This window comes from Desmodus rotundus, chromosome 5, assembly GCF_022682495.2.
Source record: "Desmodus rotundus isolate HL8 chromosome 5, HLdesRot8A.1, whole genome shotgun sequence".
NCBI classification, from domain to species: domain Eukaryota; kingdom Metazoa; phylum Chordata; class Mammalia; order Chiroptera; family Phyllostomidae; genus Desmodus; species Desmodus rotundus.
The window spans coordinates 152,095,799-152,113,522 of record NC_071391.1 but is presented as its reverse complement, the minus strand read 5'-3'; the positions used below and the strand labels follow the sequence as shown (position 1 = coordinate 152,113,522).

Sequence of the window (17,724 nt, the reverse complement as noted above, 5' to 3'; positions counted from 1 at the left end):
GGAGCCAGTTCCGGTCTCTTTCGCGGCCCCCAAAGTCGCGGAAGCCTCCCTAGCCACGTGACGTCTCTACGGTAGAGTGGGCGGGACCGGGGAGGAAGATGGCGGCGCCCGCAGTTGCAGCTGCGTCCCAGGCTCCCGGGGGTCTTCGGCCCCCAGTGTGTCTCTTGGTGTTGGGAATGGCGGGATCTGGGAAAACCACGTTTGTACAGGTGACGTACGTGGCGCGGGCGTAGCAGATGTGCGCGAGAGATTGTGGAGGGCCAGGGAGAAGGGGAGGGAGGTCTTTCTGAGAAGTTGGAGGGGGCTGGCGCGTGGCTTTCCGGAACCTGCTGGCAACTCCGGTTCTTTACTCCCCGAAACTTTCTTGGACCCTCGCCTGGGTTGATTCAGTCTCCCTTTTGCGCACCCTCAGTGCATACTTGGTACTGCTTACCACCTCGTACTGGAATTGTCCCACCGATAAGATTGCCGACTTTTTGAAGGCAGAAGCATGCAGGTACGGTGCTGTAACACAGGCTTTGAGGTAGATTACTAAGGGATTACGTATTTCTTGTGCGCCTATAATATTTCAGGTGTGGACAGAAAAGAGGTGCTGTAATAAGTCCAACTGAAAACAATCTCACAGGGTGATTGGCTTATACATTTTTAAAATTGAATTCATTGGGGTGACATTGGTTAATAAAATTATATAGGTTTCAGGTGTACAGTTCTATAATACGTCATTTATATATTGCATAGCGTGTTCACCACCCCAAGTCAATTCTCCTTCCATCACCATTTATCCCCCCCTTTACCCTTTTCTACCTCCCCCCACCCCCTTTCCATCTGGTGATCGTGGTGGCACTGTTGTCTGTGTCTGAGAGTTTTTCTTTTTTTCTTTCTTTCTTTTTTTGCTTAATCCCTTCACCTTTTTCACCCAGCGCCATAACCCTCCTCCCCTCTGACATCTGTCAGTCTCTTCTCTGAGTATGTTTCTATTTTGTTTCATATGTTCATTAGATCCTACATATGAATGAAATCATATGGATCTTAAATTCTTAACTGGGCAGGTCTTGGTGGATAGTCACACCCCAGGCATATAACTTCTTTAGTAGGAGGTTTATATTTTATCTAAGCAAGCTCTGTTCATTGTTTTTGTGCACTAGGTTAATACACATTTGAAATGCCTCTTTTTTAAGAGAGCACATAATCTTATAAACTATCCTGTGATCCAGTCCCCTGCCTTTCTTTTTCCCACTTTACATAATCTTCCTTACTTTACCTTCTGAATTCCAAATGCACGAAAGAAACTGCAAAACTGTCATTCTCTGGAGCATGTGAGAACTTGCTGCCTGGTAGTTGTCATCTCTTTGACTCAAATACAGTTACTGGAAATACAGTGGAAATTGGTTTGGTTGGCAAGGTTCCTGCTTTCTGAACTACTGTTTTATTTGAGGTGATAGGAAAAAAACACCACCAATCAAGTAGATAAGTGATGGAGAGTAGGGGAGGCTCTGTTAAATGGGTAATAAAGAAAGGTTGCATTTCAACTGAGAGCTGAATGTTGGAGGCGAATATATCAGATAGAGAAAAAAAGTCCGTTGTCCCCTTACCATGTCCTCTCTTCTCATTCCATCCTGTACCCCATGTCTCTGCAGAGGCTCACAGGACACCTGCACAGCCAAGGCGCTCCACCTTATGTGATCAACCTGGACCCCGCTGTGCATGAAGTTCCCTTTCCTGCCAACATTGGTGAGTCAACTGTATCGATCTGTGAAAAGTGCCTCAGAATGGAAAGCCTCCAGCCTGCCAGTTTTCAATACTGTCATTCTTTCTAAACTACTTACTTGCATTTCTATTGGATTTGACAGAATTCCTGAATAGGCTTTTACCTTATTTGTATTTTCTCTTTGTTTATTCCTTTCCCAACCACTCAGTGTTACTTCTCCTTTCTGACCCTAGGGTGTCAAGCTATTGTTATTTAGGAGAATGAAGTGACAGAAAGCTAGTCCTCTCACTTCTAGGCCATAAACCTTCCACCAGGCTCTTATATATACACCTTTTTATTTAGTTTCTTTTCTCAAAGTTTAGTTGGAGTGTAAAGGTTCTGGTGTGGTAGTTCACTTCATGATTTGTAGGACTTGCTTCCACTCCCAAAGTTACATGGAAAAATGTGCATATGTGTGCATACGTGCATTGTTTTGGGGAGAGGTTCCCAGTTACAAGAGGAATTTGTGACTATAAACAGTTAAGAATGGATGTGATCCAGTGTCCTGATTCTTGATGGGATCTAGGCATCCTAATCCTCTCCTAACCTCTTCTTAATCTTGTTAAGCTGCTTGCAACCCAAATAAACTAATAAAGGGAGGCCTGTGTTAAGCAGAGATCGTTTTGGGAAAAGTCTGGGGGGAAAATCACTCATCTTCTCACTTAAAGGATGGAATTCTAGGAGTTGATGGGGTAGGTTTACAGACTGGTGGATAGGGGTAGTTAGATATTACTGGACAGATTAATTTCTTTTTAAAAGTCATGTCTGCATTACCTTCAGTTATTAAGAAGTAACCCCTTTTTTCTTGATTTAGTTCCTTTTCTGTGCATGTGGTTACTGACAAGGTATTTAAGTTGCATAAAACTTTTCTCCTTATCTCAGACCTTCTCTACCATAACTCAAGAGCTCCTAGCCTAACATTCTTCATGGGTTACTTGACAATTACCCTTCGTAAACCAGTGTAAACCAGTGTAAAGCTGGAGAAGTTAGTAGAAGAGAATCCTAAAAGGCTAGTTTCAGTTTCTTGTTGGTAGAGAAAGTACAGAGCCAATATATGTCAATATATGCCCTTCTGTTCTTTTCCTCACAATCTTGCTTCTTTTCCTACCACAATTCAATGATATTAGCTTAAAAATTTAGAAAACAAATTTGAAAAGGAACTCATGACAAGATAGAAACTTATTTTTCCCCTTCTGAGGAAGCAGAGATAATGTGAAAGACCTGTTGGCTTAGGATATTGTTGGTGGAGGGCCTCAAGTTACATTGTTTCTTATGTGTTAAATTCTAATTAAGTCTTCCCCCTTTCCCGCAGATATCCGTGACACTGTGAAGTATAAAGAAGTCATGAAACAGTATCCTTTTTTACATCCTCTTTGGTGTTCACTCATCTCTGGCTAGTTACTGTGTATTTTGCGGCTTGAGTATTTTTGCATTTCCTTGAGAAATATACTAGCAAAAGCATTTGATTGCTTCAAAGTCATTTTATTAGGGTGAGAGCTGAGTGTGGATAGAGGTATTATGGGTGATTAGAAATATTCTTTGAACTCATGATTTCAGTTTCTTACCATCTTCCCAGACTACAGACTGTCATAATTAGAGAGCATAGACACCAAGAGTCCAGCTGGTAGTGTGCCTGGGTCCCAGAAAGTAGTAGTATTGGAGGCTCCATCCGTCAGTCACCACCTCTTCAGATTGGGAAACCCAGAAATGAATAAGTTGAGCAGGATCTACTCTTAATACATGGCTGTGTGAAATGTGTGCTTTCCCTGTAGGTGAGTGGAGGTAGGAAGGCCAGTTATGATCAGCAGCTTGCTTGATTAGGGAGGACCAGAGCAGGACTGTGGTCTCAGCAGCTAATGCCAGCAGAATGGCACTGCCTGATGCATCCATTATATGTTGGTCCCTTCAGTTTCTTCGTCTTGTCTGGTCGTCCCTAAAACAATAAATAAATGAAGAAGACCTTGATGATGAATGTTTCCTATGAAGTCAAGGCTGTGTGATTGATACATACTAGTCAGGGATTAGCTTGCCAATATCCATTAACAGACCATTAATGCTACAGTGTTGTTTGTGTGAATGATACCCTAGGTATGAACTTTATCATCTGAACTCATCTATAAGCAATTTAAATCCTCAACTTAGTGTCCAGATATGGACTTGGGCCCAATGGTGGCATAGTGACCTCACTCAATCTCTTTGCTACCAGATTCGATCAGGTATGTCTGTCTGTTTTTGCTTATATAGACATGGCTATGTAAAAACCTGTGATTCTTAAATGTATTAGCTTGATAACATTGGTAAAGAAGAGCAATAAACCTGGGTATAAATATAGAAAATAAGTAGGCATTTTGGTAGATAGAAGTAGGCAATGAGCGGATGATCAGTTTTATGAACACTTCACATTTAATATTTGTGACAGCCAATAAAGCAGAAATCCAGGAGACATGGGTTCATTTTTGGGTTTCAGTGTTACCTGAGGATGGAGTAGGGGATGAGGGGTGAGACGGGCTAGCAGGCATGGAAGGGAAAAATAATGGGGCTTTTACCTTGTGACAAATTTGCCATCATTTAGGTTTTCTCTGCCACCTTTCATAGAGTGTTTTAAGAGTGCTTTGTAATTTGTTTTCTTTTACCCTGATGTCACTCTATGAGACAGGCTATTAACATTTTGCTGAAGCATCAGGAGAAGTGACTTGACAGTGACAGATCCAGTCGTCAGCTTCTCAGACCCTGGCACGGTGCTCCAGGGTGCTGCCGAGCTGCTGATGGGGCTGTGTTTCTCTGGTTCAGTGAGTTATTAGTTGGTGTCCTGAGACTGAGAACACAGAGAATCAATAGGTGATGGTCCCTCTCAGGCAGGCCACCAGGAAAGGGCCCAGTGATTTTATGCTGAAATTGCAACCTGCTGTAATTGCCATCTTTTCCTTTTAGGTGATGAAATTTATTGAGAAAGCCCAGAACATGTCAAAGTAAGTGATTTCAGTTTAGCACCTGTTTATTACTCTGACACATTTCTAGGCTTTCTTGGAAGATTTTGGGATACCATCAAGTGTTAAAAGGGTATAGATTGGGATGAAACTGTTAGAAGTGAAAAACGGCAAGTAAGAAAATCCTTAAGATGCTATACAGTCTAGAACTAAACTTAATAGTATCCCACCCCAGTTACTTTGGTATATACCCAGGGCCCCTTAAGAGGTATTTTGAAACTTTGTCCAAGTTCAGTTGTCTCTCTGCCTTCTCTTGGAAAACCATGCTTGCCAGCATTAAAGTCTCTGAAATACCTTTCTAACCCTTGTTTAAGTGAATATAATTTACATAAATCAGAATAATCAATTATTTTTTAGTTTTAAAAGTATCAAAATATAAAATAAAATTATTATTATCCACGGTTAACTGTTAAGAGGTTTTTAAAAGGTTTGCTTTAAAAAAAATTATTTATTCTTAGAAGGGAAGGGAGGGAGAAAGGAAGGGAAAGAAACATGGGTTTGGGAGAGAAACATCCGTCAGTTGCCTCTCCTGTGCACCCGCCCCCAGTCAGTGGGAACCTGCAGCCCGCTGGTGCCCTGACTAGGAATTGAACTGGTGACTTTTCACCTTGCAGGGTGACGCCCAATCCACTGAGCCATACCAATCAGGGCAATAGGTTTGCTTTTTAAAAAAGAAAGAGACTCATTATTGAGTTATATATGAGAATATATGCTCATTCTAAGGAATTCAAACTATGTAATGTATAAAAGGAGAAATTACCACCCACTAGATTCTCACCGGAAATAGCTGTCATTGTTATTACTGTCAGTGATTATCATTCCACGTGTTTCTGTGCATATATACGTAGAAGGATGGACGGACAAGGTATGTTACAAAAATGGGGTCACACTTAGAGGTGAGTTTTAAAAAATATATCTAGAGATACAAGCTCACATATTACAAAGTACACTCCTTTCATTCATACAATTTATTGGGTTTTAGTATATTTATAAAATTATGTATTGATCCCTACTATTTAATTTCAGAACAATTTTACTATCCCCAAAGAAACCCCGTACACATTGGCAATCATTACTCGTTCTGCCTTTTCCCCAGCTCCTGGTGGCCGCACCTGTTTACATGCTCACCAGCTGCGCATAAGGGCTCCAGTTTCTCTCCGTCCACGCCAGCACTCATTATGTCTGTTTTTGACTTTAGGCAACTTTGCGGGGGTGAGGTGGCATTGCATTGTTGTTTTGACTTGTATTCCCTCAATGATTAATGATGTTAAGCGTCATTGCATGTACTTACCGGCCATTGGAATATATTTGGAGAAGTGTCCATTCACATTTTTGCTCATTTGTAAAAACAGCTTTATTGATAAAAAAAAAAATAGGCAAAGGATCTGAACAGACACTTCTCCAAGGGGAACATACAGAGGGCCCAGAGAAATATGAAAGGATGCTCAGCGTCACTCAGCATCAGAGAGATGCAAATTAAAGCCACAATGAGGTACCACTTCACATGGCTGGTCAGAATGGCCATCATAAACAAAACAATAAACAATAAGTGCTGGCGAGGTTATAGAGAAAAGGGAACTCTAGTGCATTGTTGGTGGGAATGTGGACTGGTGCAGCCACTGTGGAAGACAGTATGGAACTTCCTCAGAAAACTAAAAATGGAACTGCCTTTTGACCTGGCAATTCCACTGCTGGGATTATATCCTAAGAATCCTGAAACACCGATTCAAAAGAACCTATGTATCCCAGTGTTCATAGTAGCGTTATTTATAATAGCCAAGTGCTGGAATCAACCTGAGTGCCCATCAGTAAATGAGTGGATCAAAAAACTGGTATATTTACACAGTAGAATACTACACAGCAGAATTGTGCAAATACACCACAGTCAATTTTAGGTCATTTTCATCATCTCAAGAAGAAACCCTGTGTGTTTTAGCTGTCACTCCCCTGTCCCTCCATTCCTCCCTGTCTTCCACCTTTCCCTTCCCTACCCCCACCCCTAAGCAACCAGGTGGTTTCCTACGAGATTTACATTCTGGTTTTGCTTGGCTCATTTTTTAAGAATGTATTTTTTTTAGATTTTTAATTTTAATTTTTATTATTTTTTTAATTTTAGAGAAGAGAAGGGGGAGGGAGATTGATTTGTTATCCTACTTATTTTTGCATTCATTGGTTGATTTTTTTTTAAAGATTTTATTTATTTTTAGAGAGAGGGGAAGGAAGGGAGGAGAGGGAGAGAAACATGATGTGCGAGGGAAACATAGACTGGTTGCCTCTTGCATACTCCCAACTGGGGACCTGGCCCACAACCCAGGTAGGTGCCCTGACCGGGAATTCAACTGGTGACCTTTTGGTTCATAGGCCGGTGTTCAATCCATTGAGCCACACCAGCCAGGGCCATTGGTTGATCTTGTATGTGCTCTGACCAGGGATTGAACTCACAACCTTGGCATATCGAGATGATGCTGTAACCAACTGAGCTAACTGGCCAGGGCTATTTTTTATCATTTTTATTGTGAGGTTTCTATAACTATTGCAGTGTCCCCTGTGGTCATTTGTAGCAGTTTATGGACTGCTCTTCTTATCCAATAGCATGAATATTGGACATGAACAAAGCCTGAGGGAATGTGGTATGCATTTTAAAGGCAATGGGAGGACAGGAGGCTTGGCAGTGTGGAGAGATTATTCAGATCTTGGATAACCAGATGATTGGTGTTTTGTGTGATGGAATATTTTCAGCATTGGCCAAGTATAATACTTCTTTAATGGCCTTTCTTGTCACAGGTATGTGTTGATTGACACGCCTGGGCAGATCGAAGTGTTCACCTGGTCGGCTTCTGGGACAATCATCACTGAGGCCCTGGTGAGTACTGAGAGCTAGGCTGGATGAGCATCTCTTCCTTGCCTGGGACCTCACGTGGGAGGGGGTTAGAGAAGTTCTGTAAACCCTGCCTCAAGTGATTGTCCCTTGCTGAAGAAGGTAGGAAAAGTTCGGGGACAGGTCATGAGCCCTCTGGCTAAGGCTTTGATTATTTTGTGGCTTTAGGCATCCTCATTTCCAACTATTGTCATTTATGTAATGGACACATCAAGAAGTACCAACCCAGTGACCTTCATGTCCAATATGCTGTATGCCTGCAGGTAAGCGATTATTGGTGGGCATGATACCACATCAAGGTATGAGGCCACCTCCTCTTTCAGTCCTGAGTGCTTACCCCTAGTTAGTGCTCAGTCAGATCTGCCACCCAGTTTAGTGCTTGTGAGTAGGAGCGGGGTCGGAAGAGAAAGCGGCGCACGTGCTGTTGGCATTCTCTGCCAGCAGCTTCTCACCTTCCCCCCTTGCTACAGAAAGAGGTAGGGTATGAATACGAATCTTGTGGTAGTTGTTCCCAGTTCAGTGAAACCCAAGTCTAAATAGAATACACCTCGTTTTCTGTTATGATAGGTAGAGTGAGATTATAACAGGAGAAACCGTGAATAAAAAGAGTTACCCGTAATTCTAGAACACACAGGTTTGCCCCAAGTATGGTGCCATTAGGAGCAGAAGAACAAGCCTCACTAGGATATGTCAGTGTATTAGACCAAGGAGCGAGGCATCCCATTGTTAAAGCTGAGAGAATTGGATTTTGGGGGTACACAAAAGCCCTCCCCAACACTTGTCCCTTCTAATATGACTAGGAATGTCTCGTCTTATTAGATGAGAGAAATCCTAGTTCATTTTTGTATTAATTATGAAAAGACAATTATTTGGTAAAAATAAACAACCAAACAAAAAACCACACACAAACCCACAGGAAACAGGATCAGTAGCAAAGCATTATTACTCAGAGAGAGAGAGAGAGCGCGTGTGTTGTGTGTGTGATGGCGGTTGTGGCCTTCCGCTTGGGAGAGGAGAGTCTGTGCCTTGTGAGAGCGGATACCTTATAGTGAGAGTCTGAACTCATCCCCCTCCTTTTTACTCAGTTCCAACAGACGGGGTAAGCAAAAGCTGAAGTTTTTTACTAACAATGTCTTGATGTTTGATTTTCAGCATCTTGTACAAAACCAAGCTTCCTTTCATTGTGGTTATGAATAAAGTAAGTAGATCCTTACTGTTGTGATTTGATACTCTTTCTTGTTCATCAGAACTTTGTGTTGGTGGGAAGGATTATTTCAGATGCTGGAGAGCAGATTAAGCTCAACTGAAACTATCAGGGGCACTTCTAGGAAGAAGATGCAACCAGATTAAATATTTATCACTGACTCTCATGCAAAGTTATTTTAGCCTAGCTAGAGCAGCCCCTCAACCATAGGGTGTAAATTATCCCTCAGAATGAAGATTGTGGGGGGTGGGGGAGGGATTAGACTTCTAGTCTATTAGAAGTGGGAAACTATAACAAACCCCTCCCCCCAAAAAAAAATTCCCCTCCTTGTTGATAGCTAGGATACAACAGACCACTTGACTTCAGAATGTTCTGGCATCCACTGTGGTCATGGTCACTTGGCAGTGGGTGAAAGGTCTGCTTCACCCAAGAGAACACATATCTTCATTTCATTATTTACACTACCCAAGAGTCTTGGTTCTTTGGCATGTTGCAGTGGAAAAGGAACTGGGGGAAGCAGAGAAAGAAAATACGAATAATTGCTTTTTGCTGTCACCACTTAATTAAAAATTTTGGGGGGGGGTCGTTATTTGCTGTGTGTATTCATCTGTGGTTGCTCATAGTTGGCTTCTCTCTGGAACAGACTGACATCATTGATCACAGCTTTGCAGTGGAATGGATGCAAGATTTTGAGGCTTTCCAAGATGCCTTGAATCAAGAGACTACATACGTCAGTAACCTGACTCGTTCAATGAGCTTGGTGTTAGATGAATTTTACAGCTCACTCAGGGTAAACGTTCTCCTCTACTTATACTGACAGTCCTTCCAGGTAACCTCTTAATGCCTATGGCTGGCTTTGAACCCAGCTCAGGAAGGAAGTTCATTACCTTCTGAAAAGTAAATTTTAAAGCATTAACTTATTAAAAGCTGGTGGTTTAAAAGATAAATTAGAGACCCTACCTTCAGAGAGTTTATGGCCTAGTTAGAAGAGAAGGCTGCACACAGAATGGAAATAGACACTGTGTCGTGGTGCGTGCCTGGTGAAAGGCGGGAAGTTGGGATGGTGGTGGTGAAGGGCAGGTCACTTTTGAAATGAGAACCTTCGGGGGATATAGCATGGAGGCGTGCTTTGAAGGAAGGGTAAGATTTGTGTAAGCAAAAGTGGGTATGTGTGTCAGGGGTTATGTTAATTGCCCGAATAAAGGCACTGAGATACTAATTTTCGTAGAGAGTAGACAGTGGTGTGATGTGACAGAACAGATGAACAGTCCTGCTACTTATTCGGCCCTAATCATCTTTGTTGTTTGGTTCTCTGTTCTCCATGATGTTTAGTAGGCATGCTGCTTTGGGTTGGCCAAAAAGTCTGGTTCTTTCTGTAAAATAAAAGATACATTTTTCATTTTCACCAATAATTTTATTGATTTGGACATTGTATGCCGGTTATCTCATGTGGTAGAACATTGATTGTTGTCAGTTAACATCTTGATTTGATTGCTGTCAGCTTCAACTGGTCTACCCAACCATGGAGCATCATCGTCCAGTGAGAAATCTCCAGCACGAACTTTGCAAACCGCTTTTGATAAAATCAGTCACAGCCCCTTCTCCATACACTGCACAAATCTTTTTTTGTGTTTCAGTTGTGTTTTTACCTTTCCTGCCATAATAAAACATAATACGCCAAAAATGTTGCATGTCATCTTCCATCTTCAATATTAAAATGGCTACGCAAAAATACACCAATTTTGATTTTTTTTTTAATTCATGCCGATATGACAGGTGTCACCATACAGTCTAACAAAATTGTTTTGAATGAAGTTAAAGACAATTAAGTGCTAGTAGAGCCATCGTATGGAAAAAACAAACTTTTTGGCCAACCCAATATTACCTTTACAAGGTCTGTCCAGAAAAAGTCCAGCCATTGTTAATATAACAAGAACAGTTGCGTAATATTGATGTAACCTGGCAGCCAAGGAGAGTGGATGGATCACGAATGCGTGAACAGTAACAACTTCGCTGTACTAGTCAGTGGGGGCGGTAGATGCCATTGAATGAGCACGCGTACTGTTTGGCCATCACACTGAAAATGACTTGAGTTGAGCAACAAATCTGCATCAAACTTTGCATTAAGCTTGAACACTCCTCTGCAGAAACTATTCAAGTGATTCAGAAGGTCGCAGCTATGAGCAACTGGTGATTGACAGCTTCATCATGACAACGTGCCCACTCATGCATCACGTCTTGTGCAGTTTTTTGGTGAAATATCAAATCACCCAGGTGACTCAGCCCCACTATAGCCCAGATTTGGCTCCGTGTGACTTCGGGCTTTTCCCAAAACAAAAGTCACCTTAGAAAGGGAAGAGATTTCAGACTATCGGTGAGATTCAGGAAAATACAATGGGGCAGCTGATGGTGATTGGAACTGTGTGAGGTCCCAGGGTGCCTACCTCGGAGGGTCCTGAGGTATCATTTTCCTGTGTACAGTGTTCTTGTGTTTTGTATCTTCAATAAATGTTTTTATTTTTCTTATAACATGGCTGGATACCTTCTGGACAGACCTTGTACTTGTTGCCAGAGCCTTCTTTATGTAGCTAAACTTCTTTTATGAAGATTTTATGAGGTTTGGACAAAATAATGTACACAGTTGCAAAAACACATTTGTTTCCTCAATGGCATCCATGTTGCCTTTGTCAGGTGGTAGGCGTGTCTGCTGTTCTGGGCACGGGCCTAGATGAACTCTTTGCGCAAGTCACCAGTGCTGCGGAGGAATATGAAAGGTGAGAGAAAGGGAGATCCTATAGATGACAGTCTTAGTAACCCACAACTCCGGTGTGATAGCAGCTTTTTGGTTTTCATAGTGTGCGTATTACATGTGTACGAATATGTGTACTGGCTGTGGCCACACTTAGGCGTAACATGTCTCCATTAACTTTCAAAAAAAGTTAGTGTAAAATCTTCACTGTATTGAATGATTAAGAGCAGGAGTTAGGAGACTTTTTGCAAAAAGCCAGATAATAATTACTCCAGGCATTGTGGGCCGTATGACCTCTGTCGCAGCTGCTCAGTGCCGCCATTGTGGCTCAGAAGCACCCGTACACAGTCTGTGAATGAATGAGCGTGCTGTGTTCCAGTCAGACTTCATTCACAAAAGTAGGCAGTGGGCTTCATGGGCCTGTTTGCCACATTGCTCACCCCCCGATTAAGAACATAGACTTCGGAGTCAGACAGGTATGAACTGTATTTCTGTTTCCTCCACCTAATAAATGAGTGACCCTAGCAAGTTTCCCTCGTTTCTAGAGCAGAGACGACAACATTTATTGCCAAGGTCATTGTGAGGATTATTGGAGACAACACCTGGAGCAGCCAGCACAGTTGCTGACATGTAAACACATTTGATATTAAATGGCTGTCACAACAGTTGTCACAATCAGTACTGGAACTCTATGCACCTTAGGTCACAGCACGCAGATGCTTCCTTAGGCCTGTAGCCTGTTGGCTGCTTCCCGGTGTGCTCCTTGGCTTCATACTTAGCAAGATGCTAACAACCACATTGTGATTTTCAGGCACATTATTTTAATTTTGACTCATCAGATACGGGTTTTGTGTATGCGTGTGTATGATCAGAGCCGCAGTTGAGACTCTATTTTGTATCCTCATTGTTGCCCTGATAAAGCACATACTTTTATATTGGGCTTCCTGAACCCAGCAGACCGAGCTTCCTATACTCAAGTATCTCAGATGTTTGTCCAAATGAGTTACACGCTCATCGGTCTTGGCCTCCGTAGTTAATCTTTCCAGCTCGGCAGTCAGATGGTTTTCTTTTCCCTAGTTTCAGGATGAGGACGGGCACCTTGGCTTTCAATTCCACAGGGATAGAATTTCAGCAACACTTGTTATACCTGATGTTCAGGGAAGTAAGGTCTTTTTATTGTCAGAGTCCTAGGAAAATCAGAGGTGATGTGGGGCAGGCAGGAAAGGTTATTTATTTAGCACGGGAATTTAGAAAGTGTTTCTCTTCCAGGGAATATCGTCCTGAATATGAACGTCTGAAGAAGTCACTGGTAAGAGAGGAGGCCGTTGGTGTATTTTAGGTCCACTGAAAAAAACAACTTCAAACCTCCTGCCATCACTACTTTTGTTTTGGCTATTAGGGTGTCTAATTTTAGACACTTGTTAATTTAAATTTGTAAATTTTTGTGTGTGCTGTCTGGATGCAGAAAGGCCCCCTTAATTGTTTTTTTTCTCTTTGTCTGAAATTTTAAAAATCAGATTTTTCCTGTTATATGTGCTAAGCCCTTATTGTGCCCTACCCTGCCCCTATTCCAAGGTCCATTGAAAGGCTAGTGTAGAATTTTGTTGAGAACAGAGAGGTGGTTCACAACTCTTAACTCCAGCTGATCGGGTGTCCTGTTCCCATCGCCTCACCGAGCTCTGTATCACTGAGCCTTCTGCTGTGTCTGCCTGAGAGGTCTTTTGATGTGTTTTGTGTCCAGTTTCTAAACCTTCGGGTTCCGTCTCAAGAGCCCTGCAGCCTGAACTGCGAATCTGGGCCCGTACTGCTCAGTGTTCCTGCCCCCGTGCCAGCCCTTATCTGCCCAGCGTCTCAGTATTTGTATAATCGATCATCTCCAGTTAGAAGTCTGGTGTGTAACTAGGGGCTCCTTTTTGAATCTGATGTTTTTCTCTGTACATACAGGCCAGTGCACAGAGCCAGCAGCAGAAAGAACAACTGGAACGCCTTCGGAAAGATATGGGCTCCATAGCCTTGGACACAGGAACTGCTACCGGTATTGGAGAGTCTCTTAGCATTAGGAACCCAAAGGGTTACAGTACTTCTACTCAGCAGGAAGATACTTATATTTAAGAAAGGAAAGAGAAAGGGGGGATGTTTTCCTTATTAGGGTTTGCATATTTCTTGTTAAATTTATTCCAAGGATTTTTCTTCATTGTTACTGTTGAAAATGGGCTATCCCGAACCATTGTATCTTCTAACTTATGTTTATGTACATGACGGCTTTTGATTTTTGCACGTTAGTCTTTATTTTGCTACTTTACTTTTTATATTGTTGGAGTTTTGTCATTGATTCTCTGGGGATTTCTAGGTTGGTTCTCGTAGTTAAATGTGTATATTCCCAGCCATCTGCACTTATTGGTGCGCTGGCCTTTAAAGGATTAAAGTTCTGTTCATGGAAGCTTTGCTATACACCTAGTAGAGAACGGCAGAGCCGCTTGGAGGAGGAGATGCTGGAAGTGGGCTGGGTTGACCCGTTACATGAACTTGTGTATGCCGTTCCTATTGTATAGCTCAGTCACATGAAGTTCTGTGTGCTCAGGTCTTTGGAATCATTCATGGATACATGAAGTGGCAACTGTTAAATCTGCTTTTGCAAAGGGTCTGCTGTACTTAGATGACCTGTTAAAGCTTGGGGGAGTTTCAGTAAATTACTTGAGGAAAATCACAAGAATAGTTGTGTAATTCTTAGTTTTGCACAGAATGAAGCATTGACTGTCAGGTCACCCTGCCATCATCCTTTCTCAGGGCCACAGGCCCCTTGATGTCGCTGCTGTTAGCCACCCTATTCCCCACCTGCCCTCTCAGGCCCCTGCAGAGAGAGTGGTCATGTCTTCCAGTGGCTTTGGGTTACTTGCATGGTTTTAGGTTCTCATAGAACCCAACCCCTGCAGGCTGATCCCCTGCCTAGGAATGACCTGATTAGACCTTTTCCTGGTTATTGAGCTCAGCTCTATTCAGTTTCCCTGAATAGAGAATTTGCCTCTATTATATTCAGTGTCCACCTTTCCCTCCCTTTTAGTTTTGAATAATGCCCTGGCTCATCTGCTCTAGATCATTTCACTCTATGTTCTCTTCAGACCCTCTCGGAATTTAATTTCCGCCAGGAAGCTTCCTCGGTGCTCCACACTCACCCTTGACTCACCACACTGTGGATCTGCTCAGATGTCTTTAGCCTTCATAAGAAAATCAGAGTCTGTTCCAAGCTGTGAGCTGTAAAAACAAATGACCTTCCTACTAAGACAAGCTACTTGAGAATTACTTTCCTCCGTCTAAAAACGAGAGCTCTCGAGTTTCTGGGATAGCGAAAGCGCTCTTGTGAACTAAGCCCCTACAGAAACGTGAAGTGGCATTAACCCTAATGTTTAGAAGTAGGACCCTGCCTTTGTCGTGACCACTTTCCTCCCCAGAATTTAAAATCGCGGTTACTTCCTGACCCAGAACCACCTTATTGAGGAGGCGTGTGTTCATGATATGCCGCGGGCCTTTTCTCTGCAGACAGCTCATCTCCTGTGCGGGACCCTTCCGACTTGATCCTGACGCGGGGAACCTTGGAGGAAGAGGATGAGGAAGCAGACAGTGACACTGACGATATTGACCACAGAGGTGAGCGGTAGCGGGGGTGGCTGGTGAACAGACAAGCTGCTTATCCTCACGTGGCTTGGTTGGGAGCTTCTTGCTGAGAGAAGACATTAAGTGTGCAGCAAGTGGTAGGCGAAGGAGGAGCTGACAAAGGATACAGCCCCAGGAAGGAGTTCCATGTCCCACGAGTTTCTGGCTTTCCTACTGAGTGGTTAATATTGAGCTGATCACAGGCCTTTCATTAGTCTGTCTTCTCATCTTTCCTAACTTAGTCTGAGAAATCTAGGGTCTGGTTTATTGTACTTATTTCGGGAACACATAAGGAGGCCTCAGCTAAACTAGTCGGAAGGGACTGTAACACTGTGAGGATAGAGTGGCTCTGGAAACCCAAAAGGGTCAGCTTGGCATCGCTTTATGGACTGCGGACAGAATCTGTTCCTTTTAACCGCCCTTTTAGGTTCTAGCTGTGGCCAAGCGCAAACTTCTCTTTACTCCAATGTACTGGATGCTAACATTGATGTGTCTCATTTAATTGGATTTATTGAAATACAAGTTACAGAGTAAAATCCACCTTTTAAAAGTTTATGGTTTGATGAATTTTAACCCATGTGTATAGTCTTGTAACCACAAGTTTTGTATATAGTTTTGTATCATAATCAAGATACAGAATACTTCGATTTCCCCAAAAGTTCCCTCATGCCTGTTTTTTTCCAGTTTCTTCCCGTGTACCTAGTTCCTGCCAATCACTGATCTGATTACTGTTCCTATAGTTTTGCCTTTCCAGAATGTCATGTAATTGGAATCACAGTATTTAACTTGCATTCAACGTTTTTCACTCAGTATAATGCATTTGTGACCCACCCACTGTTGATGTATCAGAAGTGATTTTTATTGTTAATATTCCATCATGTGGACGTGCCACCATTCGTTTATGCATTCACCACCTGATTGACATTGGGGTCGTCTCCAGATTTTAGCTATTACAAATAAAGCTGCCACTAACATTCATTAATAGGTCTTTGGACATATGCTCTCATTTCCCTTGGATAAAAATACATGGGAGTGCGACCTCATTTTAGTTACGTTATGAGGAAGGTTTTCTCCTCACTCACAGTTAAAAGAAATTGTACCTTTTGGGTAACATGGTAGACAGAGCAAGTTCCAAGAGATTTTCCTCCCTGGGAGAAGTGAACACCGGTTCCTTAGGGGTAGAGTGCTGTGTCTGGTGGGTGGGTGACTGCAGCTCTAATCTACGTGGCTAATGGGAGAGTTGAAAGACTGTTGACCTTCTCATTTTCCTTGCAGTTACCGAGGAAAGCCATGAAGAGCCAGCATTCCAGAATTTTATGCAAGAATCAATGGCACAGTACTGGAAGAAAAACAACAAATAGTTTCTAGAAGTCCAAAATTTGGAACACTGTGAAGGAACTAGCCTTACCTCTGGTTGGGGTTACTACAAAGAACAATTGTGTTCAGAATAGCAGTTTCTCTTATTAGGGAAATCTCCGGACTTCGATGAAGCCAGGAGCAGAAGATGTTTGTACCTGGCGGGTAGATGGCAATTTCCCTCGGCCTTTTCCTTGGTTGTTTGCAAGGAAGGGTATTTTGTTCTTGGATGCAGGTGTTCCTTCCAGGATAAAACTTCACGTTTTCTCATTTGAGCTCAAGTACTTTTGCTGCTGACGGATGGAATAGGGAACACACTTGTTGTTCACTTCAGATCTCTATTATTAGGCTGGATCCTTAGCCTCTGTTGCCCTAGCATCTGGCCCTTGAACCATGAGCTCCCCTCCCTCCTTTTAGCAGAAGGGGAGAGGGGAAACATGAGCCTGAACAGAGTGGCAGCCAATCAGTGTTGGTGTGAAATGTACCTCATGCTTGGTAGCTCATTGTAGGACACCTGGTTTGTTGAAGAAGGTGAGCAAAACATATGATTAATAAATAAGAATCCTGCTTTTGTTGGTGACTTGGACAGTTTTTAATTTTAACTTTGTTCTAAGCCTGCCTGTCATAATTTCAAGTAAGAAATATATACAATCACAGATAGATTCACTTCTCTTCATCAGAGGTTTAAAGCCACATGTCCAAACCTATCTCAGTAAGGCGATGTTTACTAAAGTTTCCCCTCTACACATACTAGCAACCAGGTATAGGGCCAGGTCCTGTTTATATTGTACTTTGAACTTAATGCAAAGTATCCTTGGTGATTTACTCAAAGGCCATGGGTTTGGGTCAGATGTACATTCCATGTTTAGTCATCACAGTAAGGGTTTACCCTGCCTTCCTTCTTCCCAGAATCTTAAAATGCAGTACCTTTCTCTTAAGGAGTTTTATCCCGGTGTAATCTATTCCAGTGGTTCTGAAAGTGTGGCTGCTAGACCAGAAGCATAAGCATCTCCTGGGAAATTGGTAGAAACAGGACACTGAAGACCTGAATCAGAAGCAGGTGGGCCCAGCCAGTCCGAAGCACTGCTCTAACTCGACCAGTCTGTGACGGTTCCGGGCCAGCTGAACCTCTGCACTCGGTCGTCATGTGAC

At 42.6% G+C, this 17,724-nt stretch overlaps 1 protein-coding gene across 1 annotated transcript; it reads left to right on the top strand.

Moving 5' to 3' along the window:
- Nucleotides 1–4: 4 nt before the first annotated feature.
- On the top strand, nt 5–17,102 carry GPN1 (GPN-loop GTPase 1). The gene is made up of 14 exons (XM_024552597.4): nt 5–209; nt 1,638–1,731; nt 3,060–3,099; nt 3,897–3,963; nt 4,679–4,716; nt 7,519–7,597; nt 7,781–7,875; nt 8,765–8,810; nt 9,460–9,606; nt 11,508–11,590; nt 12,835–12,874; nt 13,510–13,600; nt 15,103–15,210; nt 16,492–17,102. Exons 1-14 carry the CDS (start codon nt 99–101, stop codon nt 16,575–16,577), a joined length of 1,125 nt encoding a protein of 374 aa, XP_024408365.2. The 5' UTR covers nt 5–98; the 3' UTR covers nt 16,578–17,102.
- Nucleotides 17,103–17,724: the final 622 nt, after the last annotated feature.